This window comes from Cajanus cajan, chromosome 4 (genome assembly GCF_000230855.2).
Source record: "Cajanus cajan strain Asha chromosome 4, NIPB_CcT2T_4, whole genome shotgun sequence".
NCBI classification, from domain to species: Eukaryota; Viridiplantae; Streptophyta; class Magnoliopsida; order Fabales; family Fabaceae; genus Cajanus; species Cajanus cajan.
In genome coordinates, this window is record NC_138520.1 from 56,104,875 (window position 1) to 56,120,325 (window position 15,451).

General features: G+C 28.5%; 1 protein-coding gene across 3 annotated transcripts in view; it reads left to right on the forward strand.

Annotated features, from left to right (window-relative positions):
* Window positions 1–14,049, forward strand: part of LOC109794840 (naringenin 8-dimethylallyltransferase 2, chloroplastic-like) — a 31,212-nt gene extending 17,163 nt beyond the window's left edge. For 2 of the 3 annotated variants that reach the window (XM_083072626.1, XM_083072628.1), the window contains 8 exons: window positions 8,312–8,395; window positions 9,036–9,125; window positions 10,436–10,537; window positions 11,047–11,142; window positions 11,232–11,303; window positions 11,388–11,486; window positions 11,974–12,078; window positions 13,865–14,049. In XM_083072626.1, the coding sequence (XP_082928752.1) occupies window positions 8,312–8,395; window positions 9,036–9,125; window positions 10,436–10,537; window positions 11,047–11,142; window positions 11,232–11,303; window positions 11,388–11,486; window positions 11,974–12,078; window positions 13,865–13,906 (690 nt within the window). In that variant the 3' untranslated portion in view covers window positions 13,907–14,049. The remainder of the gene's footprint in view (window positions 1–8,311; window positions 8,396–9,035; window positions 9,126–10,435; window positions 10,538–11,046; window positions 11,143–11,231; window positions 11,304–11,387; window positions 11,487–11,973; window positions 12,079–13,864) is intronic. The other variant, XM_083072627.1, reaches the window with a different exon arrangement.
* Window positions 14,050–15,451: the final 1,402 nt, after the last annotated feature.

The window sequence follows — 15,451 nt, forward strand, 5'->3', positions numbered from 1 at the left end:
TGGGCATGAGGTGTTCTCAAAGCAGTAGAGTTACTTTAGTGGGTGTTGGAGTCAATGTGAATGACACTTCACTGCATCTACTGTGAGAACAGGCACAGAATAAGGATGAGTAACCAAAATTCACTTTGGTTCTATCTAAGTTTCAAGAAAAGAAGCTTAGGCTAACTAAAAATGCAGCGACAATAGCAGTTCCTCCACCCTAAACCCGTGATCGGACAGAAAAAAGCAGTTTTGCGTGTGATGAGCCAACTCATTTTTCTTATGCATATTTATGCCAAACTCAAACCTAACCTCTTGTTTATTGCATAGCCTTGGGTGAGTCAGAATGTTATCTCACCTCGTTTTAGAAGGTCTTTGGGATTCAAATTCTTTGCAACAAATGAAAGGGGAGACAAAGTTCCTAATATGTGGCCTTGTTGCGTGAATTCTCTTAAGAAGTTGGAATGCAAGTAAAGTTCTACATCATTCAAATAATAGGATAGACATGGGGATACAGACACTAGTACATAATACACATTTTACGTCGGTTAGTTTAGGGGTTTTTACGTCAGAAAAATGTCCGACGTAGAAGCGGGAGACGTAAATTTACGTCGGAGCGCGAAAACCGACGTAAATTTACGTCGAACATGCCAAGGTCCGACGTAAAAAGTCATAAAAAATTTAAAATAAAAAAAAAAGAAAACAAGTGCAGCAGAACGACCCGTGCTGCTTGGAGAACGGCCCGTTCTGCTTGAAGAACGACCCGTTCTCCATGGAGTACGGGCCGTTCTGCAAGCAGAACAAGACGTTCTCCAAGAAGAACGGCCCGTTCTGCTTGAGAGACCCAGGAGCGCGTTCTCAGGTAGACTTGGTCACTTCCTTCTCCTTCTCCACCTTCAAAAACTCGAAACAAACAGATGAAAAAAACATCATTTACGTCATAGAACCTCATAGAAAAGCCCAGAAACAGAAAAACACAAACTTGAAGATGCTACCTCATAGAAGAAGGAGGAGGCGTGGGAGAAGGAAGAAAAAAAGAAGAAGAAGGAGGAAGCGTGGGAGAAAGAAAACTAGAAGAAGGAGGCGCGGGATAAAATTTTGAAATTTAGCTAATGGGGATTTTGAAACTTACGTTGAGCGCGGGCACCATTTAACAGCTTATTTACGTCGGCCCTAATTGGGTCCGACGTAAATTTTAACATCTACGTCGGACACAATGCTTAGCTGACGTAGATGTTAAAATTTATGTCGGACCCAATTAAGACCGACGTAAATAATCTACTAAAATTACGGTGCATGCCACCGCGTTTTTATAACGTCGGTGGTGCCGTTTTCTGACGTCATTTAGGTGACGTAAAAGCCTCTATTTGCACTAGTGAGATTTATATACATGTAATTGTTTCCATTGGTAGCGAAGCTTTTTGAGTAGTATTCAAAAGCAAAACTAGGAGGGCTGAGTCCAAAACAGACAATATCTTACCAATGTGGAGATATGTGTATGTTTGTGGTAACCCCTGAACCACAACAAGTGGTATCAAAGCTGATGGTTTGAATAGGTGAACGACTCGACAAGTATAATGGTTGGTAAGTGGATCCAAGTTTGGGATCTCTTGTGTCAAAAGTCTTTCTAACAGTGGGTCCATATGGAAGAGAGTCTTCCTAGTAACATAAAGGGTTAGAAGGTGTGTCTCACTATCATGAGGTAATGATGGAGCGACGATGCAAACACTTAGAGCGCGAGTGAGCTTTATGGCACCATTAGATAATACTCGTTGATCAATAGTTTTCGCTGTTGGGGTTAAACTATGGTCCTTTGTTTGAGGGGAGGATTATTGGGATGCAAGCAAAGTCTCAAATCATTCAAACAATAGGATGCACATGGCACTACAAGAAAAATGATGAATTTCAATAGACAAATTGCGACGATTATCCTGAAACCATCGTCGCTTTAATATTGCGACCCTTCATACGGTGGTTTCTCCCAACCGTCTCAAAATTTTTCAACATTGCGACGGTTCGTGCGATGGGGTCAAATAACTGCCAAAAAATTTATCTATATTGAGGCAGTTTATAGTAAACCGTCGCAATCTATAAGATAAAAACTGAAATAAAAATTCACACAAAGTCATGTACACTCCAAAATTATATAATTTTACTTTCAATAAAAAATAGAAAAATAAAATCATAATGACATGTAATTACATTTAGAAATGTTAAAAAGGAAAAAATACTTTAATATACTATATTAATTTTATTTCTCTGTCTTTTAAATTATTTTAGAATAAAAAAGTTTTATGTTAATCCTAGGAAGCTAAAAATTAATATATATATATAAATATATATGTGTGTGTGTGTGTGTGTGTGTTACATTTTTTTATGTGTTAGTGAAATTAATAATACATCTTAATTGTGGATTAAATAAAAAATATTGAAAACTAATAAATAATTTATGAAATTTATTATTTTAATTGTTAATTAAATATGAGATATTTGATAAATTAAATTATTTTTTCACAAATATTAACTTAAAAATCACTTCTAGGTTTGAATATAATACACATATATATAATCCCTATTTAATTAGAATTTAAATGTTATTTTTAGTACAAACTAAATATTATTTTGTTCAAAAATTTCGGTAAAATTTGATAAAGTTTAGGATTAAAAACACATTTAATAGTAGACTAGACCAAAAGTAATATTTTTCTTTTGAAAGTTTTATATTATCTTAATAAACTTATATTTTATTAACAATTTTACATATATTTTTGTTTAATATGAGATACACAATTATCATCAACAAAATTATATATATATATATAGATATATATATATATATATATATATAGAGAGAGAGAGAGAGAGAGAGAGAGAGAGGAGGAATCAAATGACTCACAAAGTAACTCTTAATAAAGTTACTCCCCTCAATAACTCATGGTGTAAGTTGAATTTTATCGATCCAATTATTAAATTAAAAGTTATTAAATTTTACTAATAATTAATATAGAAAAAATTAATTAGAAATTAAAACACGGATAAATACATTTTTTTGAATTTTATATCTTAGATTTAAGATAATCAATAAATTAAGTTGATTAATAATTTATTTAAAATGTTAAAATTTAATTTATAAAAATAATATTTTAAAAGAGAAGGGTTATAATAATACCAGTGTAACTTTTACTAAGTATTACTCTTAGATCATATATACAAAAATTTATGTTAATTCAAGATGATTTGATACTTCATTCTTGTAAAACAAAATTGACGTAATATATACATTTCAAAATATACTAAAATATGAACACTTTGATTACCTTCAAGTTGTTCAATTTTAAAAAAAAAATTGATATAAATATATAAAGTGATATGAACTTTCAATCTAACGGTTGGATTTACAAAATTCACATTTAATATAAAATTATTAAGCGGTGTAATACTTAGTATAAGTGACGCCGGTATTATTATAACCTTTCTCATTTTAAAATATATAAGTTATTATTTAAACTTTTAAATTTATAATAAATAATTTAAATTGTATCATAATATTAATTTTAAATAGAAATAAGTAGATTGTTAATTATAAAAGTAAGTATATATATAAATAAAGATTAATTAAATATAATATAATTATTATTAGTAATATAATTATTATATATTTATAACGGTTCGGTCACTAGAATGAGAAGGATCCAAAGATAATATAAGTATGAGATTGTATAGTTGAGAATGACTTAAATGAATTAATTTGTACTACTTATACTGACAACATGTATCTGCTTTTTTGTAGCTTATCTCATCAGAACTCCATAGTTAAGTGTGTTTGACTTGGAGTAATATAGGGATGGGTGACCTTCTGGGAAGTTTCCCAGAAACTGTGTAAGTAAGAACAAGACATGTTAAAAAGTGAAGTATTGTGAAATAGAATCCTTGAGAAGATCATAGCGACAGAATTTGAGATGTCTATAAAATTTAATAAAATAAAAAATAAATATTTAGCGTCTGATTTAGAGGCAGTTATTGCGTTGGTTGCTGTAAGAGTCGCAATTCCAATTTTACTATGGTTTGTGCAACGATTTCAGTAACCATCGCAAAATTCACTCGTGACGGACATTTTTGCGACAATTGGTGAACCGTCACAATGGTGTCTTTGCGGTACTTCTAACCATCGCAATGTAAACCATATAACTGTCGCAAAATTGTCATTTTCTTGTAGTGTGGGGACATGAATTTATATACACACGATTGTCTCCATTAGTAGAGAGGTCTTTTGGGTGATATCCAAAAGTAAAACCGTGAGGACCAGGTCCAAAGTAAACAATATGTTATCAATGTAGAGACATGTATATGTGTGTGATAACCCCCAAACCACAACAAATTTGATATAAGGATGGGAAAAAGCGAACTAGGTTTGATTTCCCTTTCCATAAAAGGTGGAGCAGATTTGAGTTCGAATTTTAAATAGACAAATTTATATTTTTAAAATTAATCTCTATTTTCACTTGGTTTTTGTGGGGTTGGGTAAACCTATGAGGAACCAATCACATTTTTTTTATAAATTTAATATACTATATATTTTTTAAATGAATTAATTTTAGGTTAATAACTATATTATAACGTAAATTTATACTTATATATAAAAATGATTTCCTATTTTTTTTACATAATTTTTTAATTGTTTCATTCTTAAATTTTTAAATAATAAAAAATAATATTAAAAATTAACTATTCTTACAAATTCAAGACTTAAACTTGAAATCTCAAAGTTTTTGAAGGCTAAATATAACACTAATCGATTCAATAAAGATTGATAATTCCTAAATGTCTTTAAAAAAATATAAAGATACGGAATGTTTTGACCCCACGAGTAATATATAAAAAACTTAAATATATTTTTCGTTATTGTAAGATAAACATGTTTAATTTTGATTTTAGTTTCTATAAAATAAATTCTGTCTTTCAACCTTTAAAATTTTGAATGTTGTTTTTGGTCTTTAGAAAATGAAGAAATTTAGATTTTGATTCTTATAATTTCTTTTGACTTTCATCCTTCTAAAATCTGAAGTTATTATTTTTAATCTTAAAATAGATTTTAAAGTAGATAAATAACATTTATCTTAAAAATTTATAATCTTAAAGGTGTCGCATATTATTATATTGTTTGGTGGACATATGTTCCTTCCTTAGTTTCTCTAAAAGATATTGTCATGTTGTCTAATGTTCCTACTAAGGAAGAGGTTCAGTTGGCTGTTTCCAATAGGAATATGCAGATGGGATTATTGCCCCGGCCCGATGGATTTGGTGGATTTGTAATGGACAACCTATAATTTCCTACATTTTTTCCTCTACTTGTCTTAGAAAAATTGTTCTTCTCTATCACATGTTGATAACAATTCTATGTGGTAGCTTGGGGATGGTTCTTCTATTAATTTTAGGATCGACAAATGGTTCTCTTAGCCCATTTTTGACCTTATTGGCTTTTCTGTTCACTTTCATTCTAAGCTTCATGTGAGTGTTTTGGATCCTATAGTTATTTTGATGCCAGGTCTCTTCCCTCAATCTTGGGATTTTCCAAATGTTGCTCGTTTAATCCAAGATATTGTTATTGCTTTTTTATTAGAAAGAAGATGGTGCAGTTTGGCATCCATATGTTTTAAGTGATCTATCTTTTAGGGATGTTTAGGCTGAGATCCAATATTGTGGCTTGGCATAACCTATTTGGCCTTCTTGCATTCCTCTAGCTCGCTCTTTCTTGGTTTGGTGGCTTTTCTATGGATAATTTCTTTTTGATGACAATTTAGTGAACAATGATTGCATTTTTGTCTGAGTTTGTTCTCAGTGTGGGATGGCTTTGGGAGACTTTCACTCTATATAAAGTGCAATTTTGCGAGGACACTTTGGACTTGGCTTGAAGCCTTGTTAAAATGACAATTAAATTTTACATCTTTCCCTTTGTTGGTCCAGGCTTCTATTTCTGTCATAGCAAGCAGGTTCAGGATGTCATTGCCTCACTAATAGTTAATCTACTGTGGTTCATTTGGAAAAGTCAAAATAAAGCTAGATATAAAAAATGACCCTTTGACCATTCTCTCTGTTCGCCATAATATTTTGTTTGTTACTACTCTAGCCAGTAATCTTAGAAACAACACCATGTTCAATTCCATGAATGATTTTGATATTCTCCAAGTTTTTCATGTTCTTGGTCACCCATCTTGGGCTCCTAGGATTAAAGAAGTAATTTGGCATCCCCCTCTTTTGGGTTGAATCAAATGAAACACCGGTGGAGTTGCTTGGGGCTCTCCTAGTTTGGCTTCGTTTGTGCAAGTATCTTTATAAAAAAAACCTAGGTTTGTTAATTGGAAGCTTTACCTTACCTCTTGCTAATTTGCACTCTCTCAATTTGAAATTGTTGGTTGATATTACTACAATAGAGATCATTGCCCAAAAGGGTTGGACCACGATTTGGTTATTAGAAAGTGATTCTCTATTAATGGTTTGTGCTTTCAATTCCATGGTTGGCGTGCCCCAGTCCTTCAGAATAGGTTTGGTGTTCCTAACTATAGATTCTCAGAGTTTTCTTTTTCATGGCCTTCGATTTTGTCCTTCTCATGTTTTTGTTATTTGTTCTCCTTTTATTATATTTTTATCAATAATACTTTGTTGGATATGTATTAATTTTTGGGATGCTTTAAGTTACAAGGATGTTAAACTGATAACTTATATACATAGAAGAGAAATCTACTTATTCTAAGAGTAAATCTAATTAAAATTATTTTACTTAATGACTTATATTTTATAAAAAATTTTAATGATCCAACTATTAAATTAAAAATTTTGTGTATAGATTTAATTAAAAAATTTCTAATATATTTAAAAATTATTTGGTACATCATTTCATTAATTTAAATCAATATATAAAATATTTTTATGATTATCCGTCAATTTAAAATACTATTAAATAAGGCTTAAATAAGAATGTTTTGCAAAAGAAATAAAGTATATCTTAACTAAGTCTTTTAAGCTATTTATAGTAATTACTAAAAAGAAATGGATGTTTTGAGTTGAGTTGAGCTTCCTTCACCTGTATTCTTTATAGAGGTAAACTGGTTGTTGAGACATTTAATACAATATTTAATGTCTTTCAACTCATGAACTTGTTGAGAAAATTAAAAGGCTTAATTGCATTTTTGGTCCTCCTAATTTAATGTAGGAGTAATTTTGGTCCTCATAATTTAAATTGCTTAATTTTGATTCATAAATTTAAATAATGAACAATTTTAGTCCCACAAATAATTTATCATCCAAAATTTAACAAACGTTAATGATGTGAATTTTATGCTAAATAAATATTAATGATATATCATTTAATTTCTTATGTGTCAAATTATTTAATATTCAAATTTTACAAATTTTAAATTCAAATAACATTGAAAACAAAATGAAAAGGGTATTAATATTAATTGCAGTGAGAATTTTTCACTAAAATAGAATTTTTTTTAAAAAATTTACCAAAAAAGCACTTGTACCAATTTATTTATCCAAGAAGCACCTTTCACTGTTCACGTTCAAAATTCAGTTCTGGGGGAATCGAATTCTGAGCTGTTTAATTTTTTTTTTTTTTTTTTGCGTTTTGGATATGAGCATGGTGTAAAACTGGATCCAGAACGGTCCGTTCTCTTTCAGAACGACCCGTTCTTCTTGCAACCCTTGCAGAACGACCCGTTCTCATTTTAGAACTGGCCGTTCCGGATACAAAAATACACACATGACGAATGGATCAAAACGGGCCGTTCTGCTTGGACGTTCCAGTTTCAAAATTAACAGACTATGCGTGCAAGCAGAACATCCCTTTCTGCTTGGAGAACGGGTCATTCCAGTTGCAATATTAACACACAACCTGAACTAAAAACAGAAAAGAAATTAAATAATATATAATTAATGTTTATTTAGCATAAAATTCATATCATTAACGTCTGTTAAATTTTGGAATTAAATTATTTGTGGGACTAAAATTGCCTATTATTTGAATTTATAGACCAAAATTAAGCAATTCAAATTATGAGGACCAAAATTGCTCCTACACTAAATTAGGAGGACCAAAAGTGTAATTAAGCCAAATTAAAATATAAAATTGACATAAAATTACTGATAAATCTTATTTAAAATACAATACTATTATATTACTTGGTGTATCAAGCATACCCAAAAGATCCTGCCATGTAATATATATAATAAAATAAAACAAGTAACTTTGTATTTTTATTTTTATTGTGTACTAATCTATTTGTTGAGGAAATAATATATTTATTTGTGCCTCATGTACTAATTGCAGATAAACAAGCCGCATCTTCCAATGGCATCAGGGGAGTATTCTTTTCGAACTGTTTCTATTATTGCTGCATCAAGTTTGATTTTGGTAATATATTTATATTTGTCCTTTCTACAAACTTTGATGTAATTCATGTTTCATTCTTGATTTTCATTGTTGTTAACATAAATTATTTTATACTAATTTTAAGAAATCAATTCGCTATTCTATTGTTGCCCAATCACTTGGTATAAGTTTAGACATGCAAATATGAATAACTATTTACATTTATTTCTTTTAAATTCATTTTAATATCTGAAATTGTATGTGAATTTAAAATTTGTCATAACAAAATATTGTTTCTTTCTCTATGTTTAGGCTTTGGTGATATTACAAGAGTTTCCCTAGCTAGAGCTCGCTACAAACTAAGAATTCAAAGCAATTTCATTTAATCATCTTCCTTATTTTTAGAAAAGACTACCATTTTTTATAGTTGACTAATATAATGACTATCAAATCATCTAATATCTTTACAGGGAATCTTGTCCCAAAAACATTCCATCAAAATAATAATTTTCTTATTTCAATGTCCAAGAAATTAAACTAGCACAACATGGTTTGAGTGGTGAATAATAATTAATGACAAAGTATGATAGTAGTAATTTTAGTTTTTATGTACTTTTTCAAGTTATATATTGTTCAAGATAAGCTTCATTAACAAGGTTTATGATTTTATTCTCCTTATCAGAGTTATGCGCTTGGATGGATTGTAGGCTCACCACCATTAATTTGGATTATTTCCTCTCATTTTATTTTTTCAACTGCTTATTCAATGAATGTAAGTTCATTTTGATGGTATTTAAACCTTTTTCCCTTAATATAATTTAAGGCATGATTATTAGGAATCATTATACAATTTTGTTCATTTCAATATCAAAAGAGTTACGTTGGGCATTATCAAAGTAAGGGAACATTATGCAGTAAAATTCTAATCAAAATACTAGGCAATAAATGTAATAATATAATATTTATTTTTTATCCAATTTTTTTTTAAATGTATAAAACCCTAGAAGGACTTTACACTGCCTCTATAAATAATTTCTCAATAAATTAAAACTTAATTAAAGACCTCAAATTTATTGAATTAAAGTAGTAAAATAAATAAATAAAAAAAGAGCAACCAATGTACCCTACAAATCTCAAATAACTATAACAATAATCTTTGGACAAGATGTATCAAGTTAGAAGACTAAGAATCTATAAAGGTTCCAAGATATAAACATGTCTGGTTCCTCTTCTATTATTTTCTCACTCTATTTAGTTTGAAACATGATACAATAAACTAAATTAATGAGACAAATGTCTCGGTGAATTTCTTCCAGACACTAATTTAACACATGATATACAAATAGGCATGTTCATATTTTAATCATTAACCATAAGCAATATATATGACGTAAAACATGACATGAGGATATATTTAATAAGGCATTAAAACTTCATTTAAACATCTTTTTTTTTTCTTTTTTTTTTTTTCTTGTGACAATTTTGAACTCATAATCTCATGGAGTAACTCCCTTATGTTGTCATACAACTTTCCTTTACTGAAAGTTGACATTATCCTTTGAAGTTTAATTAATAACTTAACAAATGTGAGATAAAAATATGAGTACTTACTCTTAGTTTTCATTTTTTGAAGAAAATTGTGTATGTTAGAGGAAGGGTTAAAGAATTCAAACTACGTGACACTAGTTTTCTTTTTCAAATATTTGACTTGAATTTTAACTTTTTGGATTTCTTAGTTTTGAAATGTTATTTGATAATGATTACATTTATTTGTGTTTATGAAATTTCTCAGTTGCCTCTATTAAGATGGAAGAGATCTTCAATACTTACCGCCATGAACTTTGTAATTGATCGAGGAATAATATTTCCCCTTGGATTATTTATTCACATGCAGGTGATATTATCTATAAATTATAGTTGGAATACATAATTGCAATTAACAACAAATCTTTCATCCAAGTTTATTCAAACTATGTGACACTAGTTTTCTTTTTCAAATATTTGACTTGAATTTTAACTTTCTTAGTTTTGACATGTTATTTGATAATGATTATATTTATTTGTGCCTATGAAATTTCTCAGTTGCCTCTATTAAGATGGAAGAGATCTTCAATTCTTACAATCATGAACTACGTAACTAATCGAGGAATAATATTTCACCTTGGATTATTTATTCACATGCAGGTGGTATTATCTATATATTATAGTTGAAATACATAATTGCAACAACAAATCTTTCATCCAAGTTTATTCATGGAATTTTAGGCTTTTGGCTAAAGTGTACTCCTCAATTTCGAATAAACGTTTGTTGGTCTCAAATAAAAAATAAAAAAAAAAGTCTCAATTAATTTCACTCAATTTAATGCTACCATCTCCAAAATATCACTTCATTTATTTGATATTGTATTTTCAATTACTTTTTTATTCTTAATACCAAGTTCTAAAGGATTTTAGAAAATAGGCTATTTTTTAATTGATATTGTTGGACATTAAGTGATGATAACTAATATTCTTAGTTAGTGTGAATTAATTTAGTTTTTTTCTTTGCTCATATTCAAAACGAAAGGAAGTATTTGCATAACATATTTCCTAGAAGATATATCTTAGTATTCTATATAATAGAGTAACCTTGACTATTAAGTCAAAAAAAAAATTTCTAATATATATATATATGCGTAAAATTAAATATGCAGAGCTATGTATTCAAGAGGCCAACTACGTATCCAAAATCATTGATCTTTACTATAGTATCTATGAGCATCTTCGCTATAGTTATAGCACTATCCAAGGTAAAGAGAATAAAATCTTATGTTTTCTAAAAATAAGCATGTGTCCAAGTTGTGAAAGTAAAATATACTTTTTGTTGACTTTCATCAAGGATATACCTGATATCGAAGGAGATGAAAAGTTTGGCATTCGAACTTTAGCAGTACTTTTGGGTCAAAAGCAGGTATGTTCTTCTCATATAGCATTTTTTAGGATTTAGTTGTGACCTCCTATATCTAGGTTTCCCCTAAATATGTTTATTTTTCAGGTATTATGGATTTGTGTTTCACTTCTTGAAATGAGTTATGGAGCTGCCATTTTATTTGTGGCAACAACATCTTTTTGCTTCTGGAGCAAACTTATAACGGTGGTGTTTTAATTACTTTTATAGATTATCCATATTATGGTGTTGGAATATTCTTTGTAGTATGTTACCAATTTCTATAAGTGTAATGTTTAAAGGACTTGAATGTGATTTTGATTAAGTTTATGAAATCTTGAGTTCAATTATATAGGTCAATTATCAAAATTTAGAAATTGTCTACTTTTATGCAATTGTCATTTAAAGTCTAAAAGTGTACTCATTCACTAATGCACATATAATATGTAGTGTAATATAATAAGAAATTTGTCAACCTTTGTTGCATATAGTATCTTGCCGTTATATCAATATGGTCATGACAATTAGTGTCAAATTTGTTGTTTGAAGGTGGCATTATTTGAGGAGAAAGCTTGAGCAACTCCATAAAATTTCAAATTATATTGTATTGTTACATATATGGATATATAGTGAATGTGACATGTTTGGTTATTTCAATAAAATTTAAAATTTATTCTCATTTTCAATGTGTTAGGGTTTGGGACATGTTTTTATGGCATCAATCCTTTGGTATCATGCCAAGTCCGTAGATGTCAAAAACAAAGCAGACACACAATCCTTTTATATGCTTATTTGGAAGGTAATAATTAACCTTATAAGTTCTTTATCCTTATATATGAGGAATGAATTTTCAAATCTAATATATTTAGCTTGATAAAGAACATTATATGATAATTCTTGAAAGTGAATAATCATCTCATTACTTTGGCTTTCTATTGAGAATCTATATATATATATATATATGATGAGAGATTTGTTTACACTAGAAGTAAGTTTATTTAGACTTATTTTGTTCAATAACTTATGTTTTGCATCAAATTTCAATAATTTAACCGTTGAATTTAAAGTTTTTAAAGTATAAGTCAAGTTTGCAAATTTTAGAAACATTTAAAAACTATTTGATAATTCATTTCATTAACTCAAATCAATGTATAAAATGATTTTATGATTATCCGTTAATTTAAATTAATGAATTGATGTACTAAATTATTTTCATTTTTTTAAAATTTAGAAACTTAATCTATGCATTAAAAACTTTAAATTTAATAGTTCAATTCTTGAAATTTAACGTAAAACATGAAATATTGAACGAAATAAGTATATGTAGACTTACCTTTGAAGTAAATGAATCCCAATTTATATATATATATCTATATATATATATATATATATATATATATATATATATATTTATATAGAAATTAACTATAAATGTCACTTCTGTAGTCAATTTTTTTTTTGGTACTTTACCCACACATCTGTGTGGCCTATTTCTCCTCAATATGTCATGTTACTACCTTCATCTAAAGTTTCTGGTACAAAAATTAAGAATGTAGTTAATATTTTAAATTTATATAATATATCATTTAAGGATATAATCGAAAAACTATTTAATACATTATTAATATTTTTAAATAACAATATCAAATTGGGTCAATTTGTTTTAGTAAAATGTTAAACAAAATGGGACCAAGAGAGATTCTCCGTCTTATTGAGAAGCAAGATAAAAAGGCAAGATGATAGAATTGCTACTTTATCTTGGTATATTAAAGTTCTTGGGACACTTAAATTATATTACCTTCCTCTGTAGTTTGAAAATTACATGTTCTTTCTCTAAAAGATGAAAATGTGTACACTTAATTTTGTTTTAATGAAAGTTAATCTATAATGGTGAGTGTTGAGCAACTTTGAATGGGCTTCATAGGGCATTTTCTTTTCTTTAGACTGCCAATGTTATCAATGTACAACTAATTTTGAATATCATATCACTAATAAAATATCCTATTACTGATTTTAGGACTTTATAGAATGAAATATATTGGGTTTGGAACTTCCCTCAAAGTCTTCATCACGTCAAATAAGGTTCTTAAAAAATTGTAGGAGTTCAAAATTGGCTAATGACAATAATAAAAGTTAAGGAGATGGAATAAAAAAAAACTACACTTTAAAGTACTGTTCATATAGAAGTGGATTATTTGTCCATATTAAGAGATAAATAACTTTCATTAGCTATAGTGAAATTTATTTTAGTAGAAAACCAACTCATTTCCTTTGGACATGCTCCACTTGGGTGCTAGACTGATTAAAAGTAAAATATTTGGTGGACATGGAGTGAAGGAAAAGAAGATAGAGGAGTGTGAAAATCTATATCAATTATTACTTTTAGAATTTTGATCATTAAAATAAGAGTTAAGAACCACTGAGATTAACGATTAGGACAAAACCTATAGTCACTTACTGACCTCTTCACAATAGTCATTTAAAAGAAAATATTTTATGGTAAAATTAAGTTAATTTTTAATTTACTTCCTTAATTAGCTTTTGTTAACTATTGATGCTTTGTTTACATTGTTTTCTTCTTCCAGTTATTTTGCGCGGAGTGCTTCATCGTACCTCTAATTAGATAAGTAGCGGTGACATTTTATACTCCCTTTGTCAGATGTCTGACCTATTACTTTAATATTCATGATTGTAAATAAAGAACTATGAATATTGAATCACAGTTTGTTTGTTATTAATTATTGATGTTATAATATCAGAGTTGTGTCAATTTCTCCTTTTTAATAATAAGAGATTAATAAATTTCAATGGCAGGTTGGGTGTGGCCAGTGGGATGAGTAGACTCCACTATATAATAAGAGACTAATCACTTATGATATCACGAAACATATCATAAAATTATTTCTTAATATTATAGTTTTCAATATTAAGGAACTTTAATAAAAAATTTCATGCAAAAAAATTGGGTTTATTGTAGTTAGAAAAACACGTTACTTCTTAAATACTAAAAATCATTAAATTTAAAAATGATTTTTTTGAAGACGAGATTATTTTTTATCGATAGACTTCTTAATAATGACATGTTTGAGATGTATTCTCATTTTTCTTTATATGTTGTTCTTTTCTTTTTTGTTGGACTAAACACGACTTTCAAGTATAAATTAGGTAGATAGTTTCAAGTCAACGGACTGGGTGACGAATCTTAGGCTTTGAATTTTATATTTTGATGAGATTGTGCTGATTAGTGTGACATTAGAGTTAGTGGATTAATTTATGTTTTCTTTTATCTATCTTTTATCTAGATAACCTTGTTTTAGATCTTGAGTTTCTTTTACCATGTTTAGCTTTTTATTTCTTTTGAAAACTTGTAAAGGAAGACAATTTGTACTTATTTGTGATCTTATTTATATTTTTGTATTCTAAAATATAATTTGGGTTTTATACTGTAAAGTCAACGATTGTTTTTATTACTAATTATGTCATATTAAAATGTTTTGGGGTTGAAGGAAGTCATAGGATTTGAGTCATGAATTTGGTTATGGAGTAGTTATGTAAGAAGGAAAATACCCACCTTATATGCACATATAATTCTCAAAACAAAGATTAGTCATTGTTCTTGATTGTGGATATATATTTTGTACCATTACCATAGTTACAATTTATATATTTAATTACATGTACATTATAAAATAAATTAACAATTTTTATGTACATAGTTATTTTATAATTTATTTATATTATTTAATTTAGGATTAAATTTTTCTATAATAGTAAATTAATTTTTCATTGTGAAAATTAACAAAATTTATATGTTTAGAGTTGTTTTTTTGTTAAGGTTGAAATTGACTAAGAATGGGGAAAGGTATATAAAGTTTTTTGAGAACTTGAACTTCATAAGTTCATTTCTCAAAAAGTTTAGAGAGAAGTTTTTAGATAGATAAGCTCTAAATTAAAAAAAAAAAAAAGACCCTTTTTTTTTCCTTCTTCTACTTTTGGCTTCATAGGAGCATTTTAGATCCTTTCCCTAAAGTAGTGTTGTGTTATGTCCGAAGGATTTTCTTCAAATGCATCTATTTTGTATGCTCTAATTTTGTGTGTGTTGTATGCTTACTACTACAAAAACACTATTTGACATCGCCGTATTTACATCGGTTCTAGCAGAACCGATGTAA